We start from the raw sequence: 15623 nt of genomic DNA, 5'->3' as shown, positions 1-15623 counted from the left end.
TAATGTAATTTTTTTTATTTTTTTTTGTAATGTTACTAGAATAGGTAGTGAAGAGTGTGTGTACTACATTTATATGTATTATTACAATTAAAAAAAAAAAATTCTATTATAATATATTTTAAACATATATTATTTTAAAATAATTTATTCCAGTGATTCAAAGCTGAATTTTCAGCAGCCATTACTTCAGTCTGCAGTGTCACATGATCCTTCAGAAATCGTTCTAATATGCTGATTTGCTGTTTAAGAAATATTTCTTATTATCATCAATGTTGAAAATGGTTTGTGCTGCTTGTTTTTGTGAACATCTTGATGCATTTTTTCAGCATTGTTTGAATTGAAAGTTCAAAATAACAGAAATCGAAATCTTTTGTAACATTATACATGTCTTATTTGATCATTATATCACATTTGTGACATTATATGTATTGATGTCTGTATTTTTATCTGTGTATGGCAACTATAAAAAGAGCATTTGAGAGCACATAAAACAGACAGAGCAGATCATTTGTAGATGACCTTGAGTGTTCTATTCCATTTACTTGAAATATTTCACACTATAGCAAGGCATCTTCAGTCACTCGATAGATGTTCCATCATCTCCGAGAGCAGGCTTGCGTGCCGTGCATTCATGCTGTTGACAGAGTAGGATGGTTCTCATAGTCTCGTTCTTTTGTGCTCTCAGAGAATGTTTTATCTCTTGGATGGAAAAAAGGGCTTCCTGCAGTGATCTGAACATCAAGTGATCTTAGTCATCCTTCAAGACTGTAAACTTCTACAATAGTGGATTCGGATTGAGAAATATTTCAAAATATGTGTGAAGTAGTCACTTCGTAGTCACTGGCACTGTCCCAAATGGCGCTCTTAATATGTTTTATTTTCACCTTTGACCTTCTGTGATTGTGATCATGCTCTCTTTTGTGTTTTCCATAGGAGCCTTGGTCTAAATGGGTCCAGTTATGCCTCCCAGTAAGAAGCCGGAAAGTTCTGGTGTCAGCGTCGCGAGCGGCCTGAGCCAGTTCTATCAGGCGAGCTCCATCACGCGCGCCCTGCAGGAGGCCGAGGAGATGGACCTGGCTCTTCCCACCATCAAATTGGAGAAGGGCAGCATGGAGGACGAGGAACTCACCAACCTCAACTGGCTCCACGAGAGCAAGAACCTGCTCAACAGCTTCGGCGACCCCGTGCTGAGGAGCGTCAGCCCCGTCCAGGACTTGGACGATGACACCCCGCCCTCGCCGGCCCACTCGGACCTCCCTTACGATGCCAAGCAGAACCCGAACTGCAAACCCCCTTATTCGTTCAGCTGCCTCATCTTCATGGCTATAGAAGATGCCCCCTCCAAGAGACTGCCAGTTAAAGACATATACAACTGGATCCTGGAACACTTCCCTTATTTTGCTAACGCCCCCACGGGGTGGAAGAACTCGGTCAGGCACAATCTGTCCCTCAATAAGTGTTTTAAGAAAGTGGACAAGGACAGGAGTCAGGTAAGGATGCCAAAAAGTGCTGACCTTAATTTACTCTAGTTTTCATTTCATTTCATTTTTACACTTTTTATTTGACTTTACTTTTTTTTAGTATTACCAAACATTTGCTTAAAAATTTTCAGTAGCCTGATTCTAAAAGAATAGCTATTAGAAACAGGCTAAAAACAAAATGTTTGTAGTTTGTATTCTGTAGTCACATTTTTTTTTGCATATAAAATGATCATAAAATGATTTGTGAATCAATTTGAGACATTTTCCATTTTTATTTGTTAGTAATAAATAATAAAAGTTTACTTCAACTTTTATATTATTTTTTGTAATTTTACATTTGTTAAAAAATATATTATAAACAGTGTTGGGAGTAACGCATTACAAAAGTAATAATATTACAGTAGTATATTACTTTTTGCTGTAACGCAGTAATATAACGCATTACTAATCAAATTTGGGTAATATTATTACTCGTTACAATCTCAGTAACGCAAGTTACAACAACATATTTTAACTCAAAATATATATATATATATATATATATATATATATTTATTTATTTATTTTTTTTTTTTTTTACAGTGTATATTTTTCAGTGTCAGTTCATGATATCTAATGAATTAACTAATGTTAATGTATTTAACCTTACTGGAACGTGTAATCAAATTTTATAATAATAGTTAGAAAAGTTTGGCCTGTTTAAAACGTCATTGCATTTTTTAGTTGTAGTGTAGCTAACTGCATTTTCAAAAGATGCTTTAAATGAGTAGCTTGTAGTTTGGAAAGCCACACTGCAAGAGTGTGCTGAATGTGTCAATATTTAGAGGTGTGCCTTGTTATCTCGGGTTTAATATCAATAAATGTTGATTGGATTGAATTGATTGAATGTTGATTGAAGAGAACATTTTATAATTGTTTGATAAAGGGATGGAACTTATGAATTGGGTCTCATTAGATGCTCATTGAGTACTGATTGATTCTAGTCAAAGGCTGATAAGTGCATTCATTCCTGTGTGTGTATCATATTGAGAGCATACGTGTGTGTGTGTGTGTGTGTGTGTGTTTATGGTGTGCGTGTGTTTGCAAGTTAGTCAGAACAGTAAAGCCATTCCATGTGACTCTTACAGTTCACTGCCATCTGGTCCCTGGCTGTGGAGCAAAGAATTTTTTCTGTATACGTGTCTCCATAGAAACAGCTTTGCAGTTGACATGGAAAGTAAGCTGTTGCTGTAGCAACAGAGAAACTGATGTGTTTGTGTGTGTATATGTGTGTGAGAAAGTGTTCTGGCTGGGAATGACTAATCCACTGATGATGGTATAGTGTCGTCCGATCAACCCCTTCACTCCTGCCCCAATAAGAGCATTTCCGTCACTTTTGCTGCAGGGAATCAATAAAGAATGAGTGTTTTTGTCTCCTGTTCCAGTATCATCTTTGGTTGACCTGGTCAAAATATTTAACTTTTGAGGGACTCAATCCACATGTTTTTTTTATTTATTTAGGATTGCAGTGACTTAATATTGAGTTAAATTTCAATTGAAAATCTTCCCTCAAAGGACTGGGGCTGTTTTTCATCTACTGTGATGCTCGACTCGACCAGATATAATTTGAGTGCTTGTATTTAATGCACTCATCTAATTTTATTTAACAGCTTTGCCATCCAAAATGTATTTGTGCCTTACTGAGATTCACAGTGTCGAGTTGGTTTTTCTTTATTCAAATGAACTGTGTAAGTTTGAGCTCTGGGCTTTTTGGAATTAAAGGTTGCTAGGGCATTGGTGGTTGCTAGGGTGATTGGGTGGTTACGTGATTGTTTTTTGCTTGTCCAAAACGTGTCACTATGATGCTAGCATATTGTGCATCTGAGTGGGTTTTGGATGGTGTTGCTTGTGCAAAACTTGCAAACATGATGTTAGGGTGGTTGCCAGGGCATTGCTAGGCAATTGCTGGTTTGTCATGCAAAACTTGCAACCATGATACTAGGGTGCTGTGCATGGTTACTAGGTTGTTGCTAGGTGGTTTATAGGGTGATCTAGGAGGTTGATGGATGGTACTTGTATGTGCAAAACGTGTTGCCATTAGAGTGTTGTGCATTGTTACTAGTGAGTTGCTAGGTGGTTGCAACAGTGATCTAGGTAGTTGCTGGATGGTGATGCATGCGCAAAATTCACAGCTATGATGCTAGGGTGTTGTGCATTGTTACTAGGGCGTTGCTAAGTGGTTTCTGGATAGTGCTGCATGTGCAAAATTTTCAATCATGATGCTAGGGTGTTGTGCATTGTTACTAGGGCGTTGCTAAGTGGTTGCTGGATGGTGTTGCATGTGCAAAATTTGCAACCATGATGCTAGGGTGTTGTGACTGCTTGTTTGAATGTTGCATGGTGGCTGCTAGAGTGATCTAGATGGTTGCTGGATGGTACTTGCATATGCAGAAGTTGTTGCTATGCTATGTTGGTGTGCACGCAGGTTAAAAGCCTCTAGCATCTTCATTTGATGTGAGTGCATAAAATGTTTGTTCTTTTATTGTCTGACAGATATTTACTCAAATCACTCGGAAAATGCCAAAGTTTAATACTTAGGCTTAGGGGTTAGTTCAAATTCTCAAGTCTTAGTATGATAAATAGTAACAGTGATGACAACCTTAGCAAACAACACTAATATTACAGTAAATGTTGGCAAAGCTTCAACCACTTAGTGTTGTCTCTTAAGTTTCCAGATTTGTTTATTTAACTTTTTAGAAGAAAAAAAAAAGTTTCTGTTAGGTCACAAAGTCATGATTAGCCGTATGGCTGTTCATTTGGCATTTGATTGAATTTTTCTAGCCTCATTGGCCTACTTAATGAATGAGATGACTATTTTAAGTCTGTTTTAATTTCAGATTCATTGTGGATTTGCTATGCAATCATGCATCACTCTACATAATGAGACAGTAAGGGGCAAATTAAACCAGGAAAATAAGAGTCTGAATAAACAAACATTTGATAGATGCGCAATCCCCAGGGGTTTACAGAGGAATAATTAATTTCGGCCAAGAGGAGAATCAAATTAAGAGATCCAGACCTCAAGAAAATTTTGTTTTTGCTTTTTACAGATTGAGAATGAGTTGCACCCGCTGCTTACGTCATTTGTACATGCAGTCTGAACTGTTTTAGCACCAGATTCGCAAAGGAATTATGCAAATCGGGTAACTGTGCAAATACGGCAACAAAATTAGTGTTGCATGGGGCAGTTGCACCCTGTTCACGTAAATGTGCCTAGACAATGGCTTAAAGACAGCAAAAGGTACAATTTTCACACAGGGGTCTTAAAATGACTGCTTCAGTAATCACGAGGAAATGTGCACAAACAAAGCCTTTTTAAATAAATCTCTTTACCACCAGCTTCTCTGGCCGGTAATAGTGTATCTTAAAATTGTATCAAGCAAGTAGCGCTAATGTTTACGAATCCAGCACATCCTATGATAACCCTTATTTGCATAAATAACAAGGTGTATTTGCTCAGTTAATTAAAACAAATAAATAATATAATTAAAACAATTTAATAAATAATAATATTTTAATATTACTATTCCAAGAATTATTTAATAATTAAAAATATTTAATTTATTAAATTTTTTTCCTGTAGGTACTAGCAGTTCAGTTCTCAGGGAATGAAAATACTGATAAATATACCTGCAGTTAACTTTAAATAAAATCTGCTTTTTGATAAATATTTGTATTCACATTTAATGCATTTGGCGGGTGCTTTTATCCTAAGCAACATGCATTGCATTCAAGGTGAATTTGATCAGTTAACGCATTCCCTGGGAATCAAACTCATGACCTTGGTATTGCCGCGTATGTGAAATTAGACGCAGGGTTTTGCACTGAAATTCAGTGCACTAGAGTGGTGCAACTCTTTATTGATGTTTCTGTAATGCACAGTGACTCTGCAGTGACTGGTGAAGAGTGAGTGCTCTAGAAATGGCACCCTGTCATTTGTTTCCATGGCACTGTTATGAACACAGGATCTGAACTTGGCACCTGAGTGGTGGTTATATGGGTGGATCTCCAAAGCTCTTGTGTCACTTACAAAGACTGTTTCACATACAGGCACACGTATCGGTGTTTATACATTGAGGGAGCTTTGATGATTAATGTGACTGTTCCCCTGTTGATGACATCTCCATAGCAACAGGATGAAGTTACACAAGAGTTGCAGTTGAACAGGTAGCAGTGGAGTGGTTTATGAAGAAATACAGGATGGAAGAGCACACATTGGCATTTCCAGCGGGTAGCATTTTCTGTACTGTCAGCACTGTAATGGTGATGTTCTGGGTGTTTACCTGGACATTTGATTGAGTTCACAAGTTTAATTATTTAAAGAGCAATGTGTCAGATCTATATATCACTCTCTGTTTGTTTTTCTCTGATCCCCGCTCTCCAATCCCCATCTATATCTTTGAGGGGTTACGGCGATAATGCTGATCCGTGTGACACGATTTATCCATTGCTCTGAAAGCCAGGTTGATGTAAGATAAAGCCGGCCTGCTCGCTGACATGTTCCCTGGCCAGCTGTTGTGTTCCCTGTGGACAGATGTTGGTTGCGAGGGAAGCCACGGGAGATTTGCACGCAAACCTACTTTTGACGTCACCAGCCCACCCATCTTTCGGAGACTACACCGTGTTACCAAGGGTTACACGACCACCCCCCAGGGATCCTGATGCTGCCGATCAATAGCGGACACGGAGCTGAGCTCTGACTTCTAGGATGTCAGCACCTTCTGGAATCTGAATCTTGCACTTAATGAGAGCAGGATGGAGATTTAACTGTAAAACTTAATGTCTTCTTCTTATTGACATCTAAGCAAATGTTTTGGTGGCAAAGATAAGGCTGGTCTTGATGATAAGACCATTTCATAAAACTTTGGGGAGCGCTATGAATCTTTCAACACACTTTTTTATGGTTATTGTAGGTTTTGATGATAGAGAAAATGAAAGAACATTCTGTGCTCTGTCATTACTTGATTCATGAAAATTTACATGAAAACGTTCACTGGGTGGTTTTTATGCTGTTTTATATTTGCTCTAATGGTTGTAAGAAACCATTATTAGCACCTTACATCCTGCAAAAGGAATGCCATGTTTAAAGGATTAGTTCTTCCAAAACATGAAAAATTCCTCATCGTTTACTCACCATAATGTTTCGTTCCTCTGTGGAAAACAAAAAGGAGAAATTTGGAAGAGTTGTACAGATTGCTATGAAGATTTCAAGTTCAGAAGTATCATAAAAAAGTATTGTGAACTATATATCAAGTCCTCTAAGTGATATGATAACTGTGTGAAAACCAGACCAGTCAGATTCATGAACAGATAATTTAGACTGATTTTAAGTACTGAATTTTGTAAAACCAAGGAAGATGGTTTCATGATATTCCGACGTATATTTCATGACTTAAAGGGGAGCACGCAAGACATACTGTATGTGTATGTGTGTGTGCAATACTTCAGAGTCTGATCACCTTATTTTATTACAGAACTGCAAGAAAATTAGCCAAAGCTTAACATATTAATTACGACTAAAAACTGTTTTGGAAGTATTTGTGTTTTTAAATAAATTTTGTTGTTTTGAGCTTTCTATTCAGAATCCAGAAAAAAATGTTTGACAGTTTCCACAAAAATATTAAGCATCACAACTGTTTTCAACATTGCTATTAATAATAAATGACTACTGAAAATTCAGTTTGTCATCACGTAAATAAATTACATTTTAATTACATTTTAATTCTTCAAAAGCAATCTTTTTTTGTGTTGTATGACGGATTAGAAATCAAGCAGAACAACTTGAGTGTGAGTAAACAATGACAGAAATGTAATTTTGTGATCAAAAACACAACCTAGCAGAATTGTGCTGGCACTTAGGATCCGTGTTGGGACTACCACTTTTAACAAGACTAACGCTGAACAGATGAAAGGATAATTGCAGCTAGTGCTGTCATTTGAGCTGTACAATTGAGCAATTTTAGAGATTGCTTGACTTGTCTGTTAGTCTGTTACTGATATAGCCCCATAAGTGCTTCATCATTAGGTCTTTTCACCGATGGAGCAGTGTGTCTGAATCTGTGTTGAATACAAGTCTGTCAGGGTGAGAAGTGTTGTTAAATGAGATAATCTCTGTGTTGGAAATCTTTACCATCTGATTATGGAAATCAGCATCTTTTGTCAATTGTCTGTGCTTAAAGAACCTCTTGGCAGAGCTTCAGGTGCCTAAAACGCAAGTGAACCTCAGCAGTTCAGTCCTCATGTCTGGCTGTCTGTTTGTCTCCCTCCACAATTAATAACAGCTTTTAGGGGTGCACTGCCTTTTTTCCCCGATGTCTGTTGCTCATATTTAAGGTTTTGGCTATTTTTGGACAAACAAATTCAACTTTGGTGCATAGCTTGTCCTGCACCGTTAGCACTAGATTCGCCCGAATCAGTTTTCTAAAGTGTTTTTGAAAAATCACTTACTCTGCCTTTAATTACATCTCAAATTGCTTAAAACGACAACATTGTAGAGATTTGGGTGTGAACCTAGAAACCACAATGATCTAGAAACCGCCCAGAACACCCTGGCAACTGCGCAAGTCACATGGCATTGTGGCAGAGATTTTTGCACTTTTTCACCACTCACATATACACTCAATGGCTTAATCCTTCATGGCTCCACCCACTTATTCATCTCATTTGCATATTGTTTCAATGTTACAGAGGCACATTATGCAGTTTCTGTAATAGGAACCTTTTGATAGTTAATAGGCAATAGGTCGAAATAAACTACACTGCTATATTAACCGCAGTCACATAAAAGCTCACTTTGTTTAAAATATGATGGCATGTGTGAGTCTGTTGACTTCCTGCACAAGGTTGAGTCACTGATTTGATTCCAAGGCTTGGTCTCCTCACGCCTCGTGGCCGTATGCTGCACCCTTGGGGGACACCATATTGCTTGCGTATGATCTCGGCGTGCGGTGACTGTGTCAGAATAAACATGGTGCGTGAACGCCAAGAGAGACGGTTCGCTCGAGAATGTGCGATTTTTGTGGAACTACATCTCAGCGGGGCTTGATCTGGCCACCCTTCGTCACTGGTGATCATGTACAGCATATACACTCATAAGATGGTATGAATGCACACGCACGCTTTCATACACACACACCCACACACACTCTGTCCTGGGTACTGTTCTGGCACAGACTGCACTGTGGGAACAGAACTTGTCTCAGTTTATCATGTCATCAGCTTTTACTTTTGTATCTGCTTTACTCTGGATGGCTTCAGGCTCTGCAAAGGAATCCTCTTTAATTAGGATTACACAAGTCATTAGCAGTTTTTTTTGTGCTCTTTTCTCCCCTGCCTCAGTATTGGGACCGATTTTGGCGTTAAACTAAATTATTGATCGTGGTTGTCTCAATGGCATTGCTCAGTTTAGCTTCTTTTGGTGAACCAAGCCACTTATTTTGGACTTATTTTTTTAGGTCACTTGTTTTTCTGGAAAGATTTGGCAACACTGTCTTAAAATCCAAATCACAAAGGGCATTTACAGAAAACTTATGCTGGAAATCCATTTCTTTTCTGTTGCAAGGATGTAGAGGAAAAACACAAGAGTTTGCAGACATTTTTTAGGAGTGCAGACTAGAAGAGAAATGAAAGTAAGAAATATTGAAAGTATAGAGAATGATTTAATTATTTTTTTAAATATATATATAGAGGAGAAAAAAATAAGATATTTTTATAAAATAATTTTAATAAAATGTAGAATAATTTAATAATCTATAACTATATTTTTGTAGCTTTATAAAAATGTCATTTTTAGTTTATGGCTTTATTTAAAAAAATATTGTCAAATCATATATGTATTATTTAATAATAATTATCATATTATTTGATATATAATTATATCAAATATTAATATAAATAATGGGAATATATTAGTAACATTAATAATAATAATAATAATAATAATAACAACTTTTTGTAGTTTGATATTTAATTGTGTTGAGTTTATGGTTTTACTTAAAAAATGTGAACATTTTATTCTGATTATTTCTAGAGACTAGAGTATTGTAATGTCCATATATTGTACTTTATTATTACATAATAATGATAATAATTATAATAATAGTAATAATAATGTTATTATTATTTATAATTGAAATAAATTTTTCTACCAAGTAATATAGTCCATTAGATGTATGGTTGGCTGTTTATGTTTGCCTTGCAATTTATCAGCTTTGATGCATAACTGATGCACAACTGATACAACTGAGCATCTACTGGACAGACCATTTTAATTTTTGATGAAAGTAGAGTGGAGCAGCTGTTCGTGTTAGTTGTTGGAGGTGTGATGTGTTGCTCGGATGTTCTTCGTGAGACACTGCCTCGGCGGATATTCATGCTCTACTCAGCCTACAGAATGAGTTGCACACTCTTAGAAAGACTGAAAGGAGAGAGTGAGAGTTGGATGGGGGTGATGTGTTGGAATCATCTCAGTGAATAGATCCAACAACAGCCAAGCTTCCCCCTCCCCAAACGCCCTCATTATGAATGACCTTTCATACCCTTTCTAACGCACTGAGGGCCTCTGAAGGTGAGTAGAGTCATCGGTCCCTTAATGCTCCACTGCAGAACTCCACAATATAGACCTGCTTTAAAAATGCCATTGTGTGCAGAATTCAGCCAATATGAACGGAGGTCATCGTGTCTCCACCAATCACAGAACGAGCTTACCGCTTCTCTGCTCCTTCATGTGATTTAAGCTGCAGAGCCTCAGAAGAGATGACGACTCTGGGGCCGCAGCCATTAGCAGCTGATGACTGCTGGGATTTGGAGACCAAAGCAATGATGTCCTTTTGGACACCTTGATTTATCCATGTTTCAGGACGGTCGATGTCTGCATTTTTATAGATCACCTTACCAAGAAAGCATTAACACACTCAGTTTAGGAAGTCAGTACACTGTGCTGCTGAAGCGAATTGAAAAAAATAGGTATTTTTGCTTTGAAACATAATATAATGGGCAGTTATCTCATCACGATGGATCCAAAACTTGGAATTTTGGATTAACTTTTTCCCCACAGTTTCTTTTTTCACCTATTTAAAGCTGTGAGCATGAAAGGGGGGACTCTGGACAGTCAGGTTGAGGGGAGGGGTTGCTTCATAATAACAGGTCTTTCATTTTGCTCAGGAACTGATAGGATTAACTTTACTGCTTATAATGGAATATAGCATCTTCAGAGGCCCGTGCTTCTTAGAAAGAATGAAAGATCTCTCTGCCAAGACTATCAAACAGTCTTTATATACTCCACCATTGCCTGTTGCCTAGGAGACCAGTGTAATCCAAGTACTTTCCTCTCTTTTCCCTGGCTCTCCTTTCCCTTTTTCACCCCCTCTCTCTGATTGGAGACTCTATTGGCTGGTGCCACTGAGCTGGCCTTCAGACGGACACAGCAGCTGTCAGGAGATGGAGATAAATCTGTGGCAAAGTGCTCTGAAACCTATTGATTTCTCCTGATTACAGAACATTTGGAAAGATGTTCTCCACGGAGCATATATGAATAATCTGATGCTCTCAGGATCACATATCACACCCTTTAAAGACGGATGTGGCCCTGTTCAAAGCTTTATTGTGTCTGCACATACACTTAGTACTCAAATACATAAGTTGAGAATGTAATCACTGCAACTTTAACTCATCAGTAGGTGTTTTTTCACTTTCTTGAAATTGTCAGAATGTCATATATGACTTAGTTTAACAATAGTAGATTTTCCTGCAGGGCTTGTGCCATACGATTTGTGATGCTATGGTAATTAGAATTGATTGTCTTTGTTTAATCTCACCCTTTTGCCTGTTCCCAAGAGACAAAAATGCCTAGACACCCACTTTTTTCAGTTATTTTTGCTGTATATAGATAATATCTGAAGGGGGAAATTGTAGAACATTATTTTTTTTTTAATTGGTTTCATTTTTCTATGTCCCTACAGTAATGATAATATGAATATTATTAATTTTATTTAAATAATTGTATTTATTTATTTTTTTCTTTAACCAGTTGCTATACTTTCCCATTTCATTGCTTCCACCCTGTTCATTTCTTTTAACTCCTCTATTTTTCATTTCCATCAGAGCATCTACTGGACAGACCATTTAAGGATTGAATTTCATGGTGCAATTCATCTTTGTGGTTGGTCCAGGTATGGTTTTAAAACACGCTGATGGAAAGTTGACAGCTTAATTAGGTGGAGAATGTCAGTTTGTGCTAAGAATAAATGCATTCGCTGCTTTCAGAAGAAAATGGAATTTTTTGCTAGGAAAGACCTTTCCCTCTGGAAAATATTACATGGCATGAAACAGTGCTCCATAGACCTACTATTAAATTATTTACTGAAATAGTCATATATAAATATAATAGTAATTATAAATAGTAATAATATAATATAGATTATAATTAGTAGTCATTGTATAATAGTACTATTTGTAGTGATTTTTGTTAATTACATGTCAATTATTTGATGTTATTATTACTACAGCAATTTATTCTATATATTTATATAACCATTTTTTATGTTGCTTTTGTATCTCAGATTTTTACCGGTCAGGCTCTAAAACATTGAGACATGAGTGTAAATGAATTCTGAGTCCAATAAATGTGCTGTTGTTTATTTTGTTTGCTAAAACACTCCAAGGGTTTGAATTGTTTGACTTGTGCTGGTACAAATCTTTCCACTGAAGCCAAATACTGTGGGTAAAGAGCCGAGCGCTCGCTCTGGGCTTTGCTGCAATCAATAGAGTGTGTTATCGTTTCTTAGCCCTTGTCGGGGGGATCTAGTATTCAAGCTGAAAAAATCTCATAGCAGTTCTTTTTGAAAGATATTTTGGCCCCTTCAAAAACACTCAATTAACTTTGATCAACAGCACTCAGTAGGGACGACTGATTTCAGTGGTTTTAGTTAACGAAAATGAAACCTACTGCAAAAGCAGTGTTCGGTTTGTTATTTAAGCGAAGTTTGAATTCGTGACACACGGCCCCGGCCAGCGTGTGTGTGTGTATTACCTCAGGGCACACAGTATGACACTCTGTCAGTTTTCTGAAGGTCATGACTATTGATTCATTGAGAACACACAGTCTGTCTAACACAACAGCACATGCTGTCCATCGCTTTGAAGTGCCTGAGTGAAAGGAAATGACTTTCACTTTACAAAAGCACTGTGATAGTCTGCACTTTGTTCTGTCGCGGTGGTTTGCTGATTGTGTAAATCTCTGACAGTAGAGGGATAACTTGAGCTGAAAAATGGGGCTTAGTAACATGACTCTGATTGTAGTCTGTACTAATGAGCTCAAGTAATTTTCCCCTGATATCACTTTCAAAGTGACATTTTGCTGTTTCCTCGTTTTCAGCAGGATCTGGCAGGAGAGCTAATTTATATACCGGGAGCGTTCGCTCACCGTGCTGTTTTTTAAAATGCTGAGTTTGTCTAAGTGGTCTGTAGCATCTGTGCTAGCTGTAGTTTGCACTTCTTGGGTTTTTATGCATTTTGTTCTGCCCATTTCACTTTAATGAACTGGAAAATGTGGAGATCAAGGGGATGCAGGTGGTCAGGTTCTACTTTTTTCCCTTGTACTGGATGAAACAAACTCAGTCTTATCTTGCAGCCAGAGCAAACCATTAACTCAGAAATTCACAAAATGAACATATATTTCTATTTAAAGTGATTTGCAGCAACGAAGTGACCAGAAGTGTGAACACTCCTTCATATTTCCATTTGCACCCTGAATAATAATTTATGTAAGATTTATATTATTGCCATTTCTGTCCATCATGTTAAATTACTTTTTTCCCCCACTCAGTTTGCATGGAATTGCATAATCTGTAAAGAAAACATGCTCTTTGCACAAGAATCCAACAGAGAGCAATGTCAATGCTGCAATACTGACATAAAATATTATAATATTAATATTTAGTAAATGATTCATATTATTACATATTTATTTAATATATTTAAATATAATAAAATATTAAATATATTCATTAAATTTAAATAATATACATGTATTAAATATTTTATAAAATAAAATATTTTGGTGTTTAATAAATATAAATTACTATTGACTAAATAATACATATTCATATTATACAATGTTATGTCTGAATTATGGTATTAACATTTCTGTCCATCATGTTGGATCTGAAACACAGCTTAAGACAGCCCATTTTCAAGAGAAAGAAAAAGAGAAAAAATGCTACAGTATATTAGTATGCTCAGCTATCCGTCATTGCATATTCATGATTTCATTCATTTTACTTGATGATCTGATGTTTCAGTATGAAGTAAATTAAAATAACAAACGGAAGCACAGTGCTATAACTGGTGTCCGTAGACACGATCCATACATTAAAATCCACATACCAGATTAATCTGAGCCAAAAGGTAAAAGAAGCAGCACACAAACACCAGTTTTTGCCACAAGACAGTGACAAATGAAAATCTTTGACCGGTTCTGCTAGCTGCCCTGGTCTTTATTGTTGTCTCTTGACACGCTTAGCAGCTTTTTTATTTTTCTGTCCTGATATATTCCTCTTTCTCCTCCACAGAGTATTGGGAAGGGCTCCCTGTGGTGCATAGACCCAGAATACAGACAGAATCTCATCCAGGCGCTGAAGAAGACGCCTTATCATCCTTATTCCCAGGTGTTCACCACGCCTCCCACCTCTCCTCAGGCATATCAAAGGTAGGCAAGCGGCCCACTGGACACATCGATCCTTAAACCTCACCAAATGTCTCTCTCTCTCTCTCTCTCTCTCTCTCGCTCCGTGTTGTGCGCTTGTCCCTGTTGGTATCGGTTAGCAGCGGAACCCATGGGTGGCATCAAGCTGAGCGGAGCTATCAGAGCGAGACCCGGCATTGGGTTCCGAGCGGCTCCTTCACTGCTCCATTTCATTTTGATCCAACAGGTCTGCATGCTCCCAGCCACTCGACTGTGCAAGACAAAATAATTGCTTTACTGTAAAACTCGAACTGGCATATCATCCTTAACAAAGGATATGGAACAAATGGGCGGCCAGCTCAGAGGCTAGAAAGGATAAATGGAGATGGATGCTTTTAAAGAGATTGTATTAAACCGGACAGCTCTAGTAAGAGAGATCGGCTGGGTTTCAGGTGTTGCTCAAGCATGGCGAGATGATTAAGGAATGAGGCGGAGAAGGGAGCCGCGCTCAGATGTTTTTGGATAGGGTTTTGTCACGACGGCCTGCATTTCTCCCTTCAGCAGTACTGCAAGCTGCAAGCACATTGCTGCCTCATCAAGGCAGAAATCTCACAGCTCGACAAACAATTGCTGAATAAGGTCGTTTCTTTAAAAAATATATACTTTTTTCTCCCAAAATGCATGTGTGCAGGAGGTGAAATTACGCTGTTTGCCAAACTGCGCCACAGAATGCCGAGTGAAAATCATCACATACCTGATGAGAGGCTTTTTGAGAGGAATGATAATTGGTGTTATTTTATTCTAAGGTTTCTGATTATATCTGAAAGATTTTTCAAAACCTTTGCACCTGGTAAATCAAGTCTTATTGAATAACCACCCTCAGTCAAGTTTAACCAGGTATACTATCAAGTACATGCTTTGGATTATTTGGATTAATATATATATATTATAATTATTATTATTATGTGTTTTTTTTTGCTGTAAGGGTATATGTTGTTACATTGGCCTTTTCCATTATTTAATTTTTTTCCCCAGATATATATTTTAATGTACTTGCTCCTTTACGTGCAAGTTTATTCTAATATATTGTGGTATTTATAGGGGTCATATGATGCGATTTTTCCTTTCTCTTTGAAGTGTTACAAGCTCTTGGTGCATAAAGAAGATCTGTAAAGTTGCAAAGACTAAAGTCTCAAATCCAAAGAGATATTCTTTATGAAGTTAAGAGTCAACCACGCCTACCTAAAACGCCTCGTTTGAACACACCCCCATATGTCTACGTCACAATGTGGGAAGATTTGCATAACGCCACCCAAATGTTCATGCAAAGAAAGAAAGCGTAACTTTTATTCTTCGCTGTAGTATAGTTGCGCTGCAGCCATGTCGTGAAGACGCTGTGTGCTTCGTTGTGAAAGCGAAAC

At 37.4% G+C, this 15623-nt stretch overlaps 1 protein-coding gene across 3 annotated transcripts in view; it reads left to right on the top strand.

The window, feature by feature from the left end:
• LOC107751738 (forkhead box protein N3-like) overlaps nucleotides 1-15623 on the top strand; it is a 104899-nt gene that overhangs the window by 27617 nt on the left and 61659 nt on the right. For all 3 annotated transcript variants that reach the window (XM_016567493.1, XM_016567495.1, XM_016567494.1), the window contains 2 exons: nucleotides 934-1490; nucleotides 14090-14226. In XM_016567493.1, the coding sequence (XP_016422979.1) occupies nucleotides 948-1490; nucleotides 14090-14226 (680 nt within the window). In that variant the 5' untranslated portion in view covers nucleotides 934-947. The remainder of the gene's footprint in view (nucleotides 1-933; nucleotides 1491-14089; nucleotides 14227-15623) is intronic.

This window comes from Sinocyclocheilus rhinocerous, unplaced genomic scaffold (assembly GCF_001515625.1).
Source record: "Sinocyclocheilus rhinocerous isolate Xijiao unplaced genomic scaffold, SAMN03320098_v1.1 scaffold993, whole genome shotgun sequence".
Lineage (NCBI taxonomy): Eukaryota > Metazoa > Chordata > Actinopteri > Cypriniformes > Cyprinidae > Sinocyclocheilus > Sinocyclocheilus rhinocerous.
This window is presented reverse-complemented; position numbering and strand designations above follow the sequence as displayed.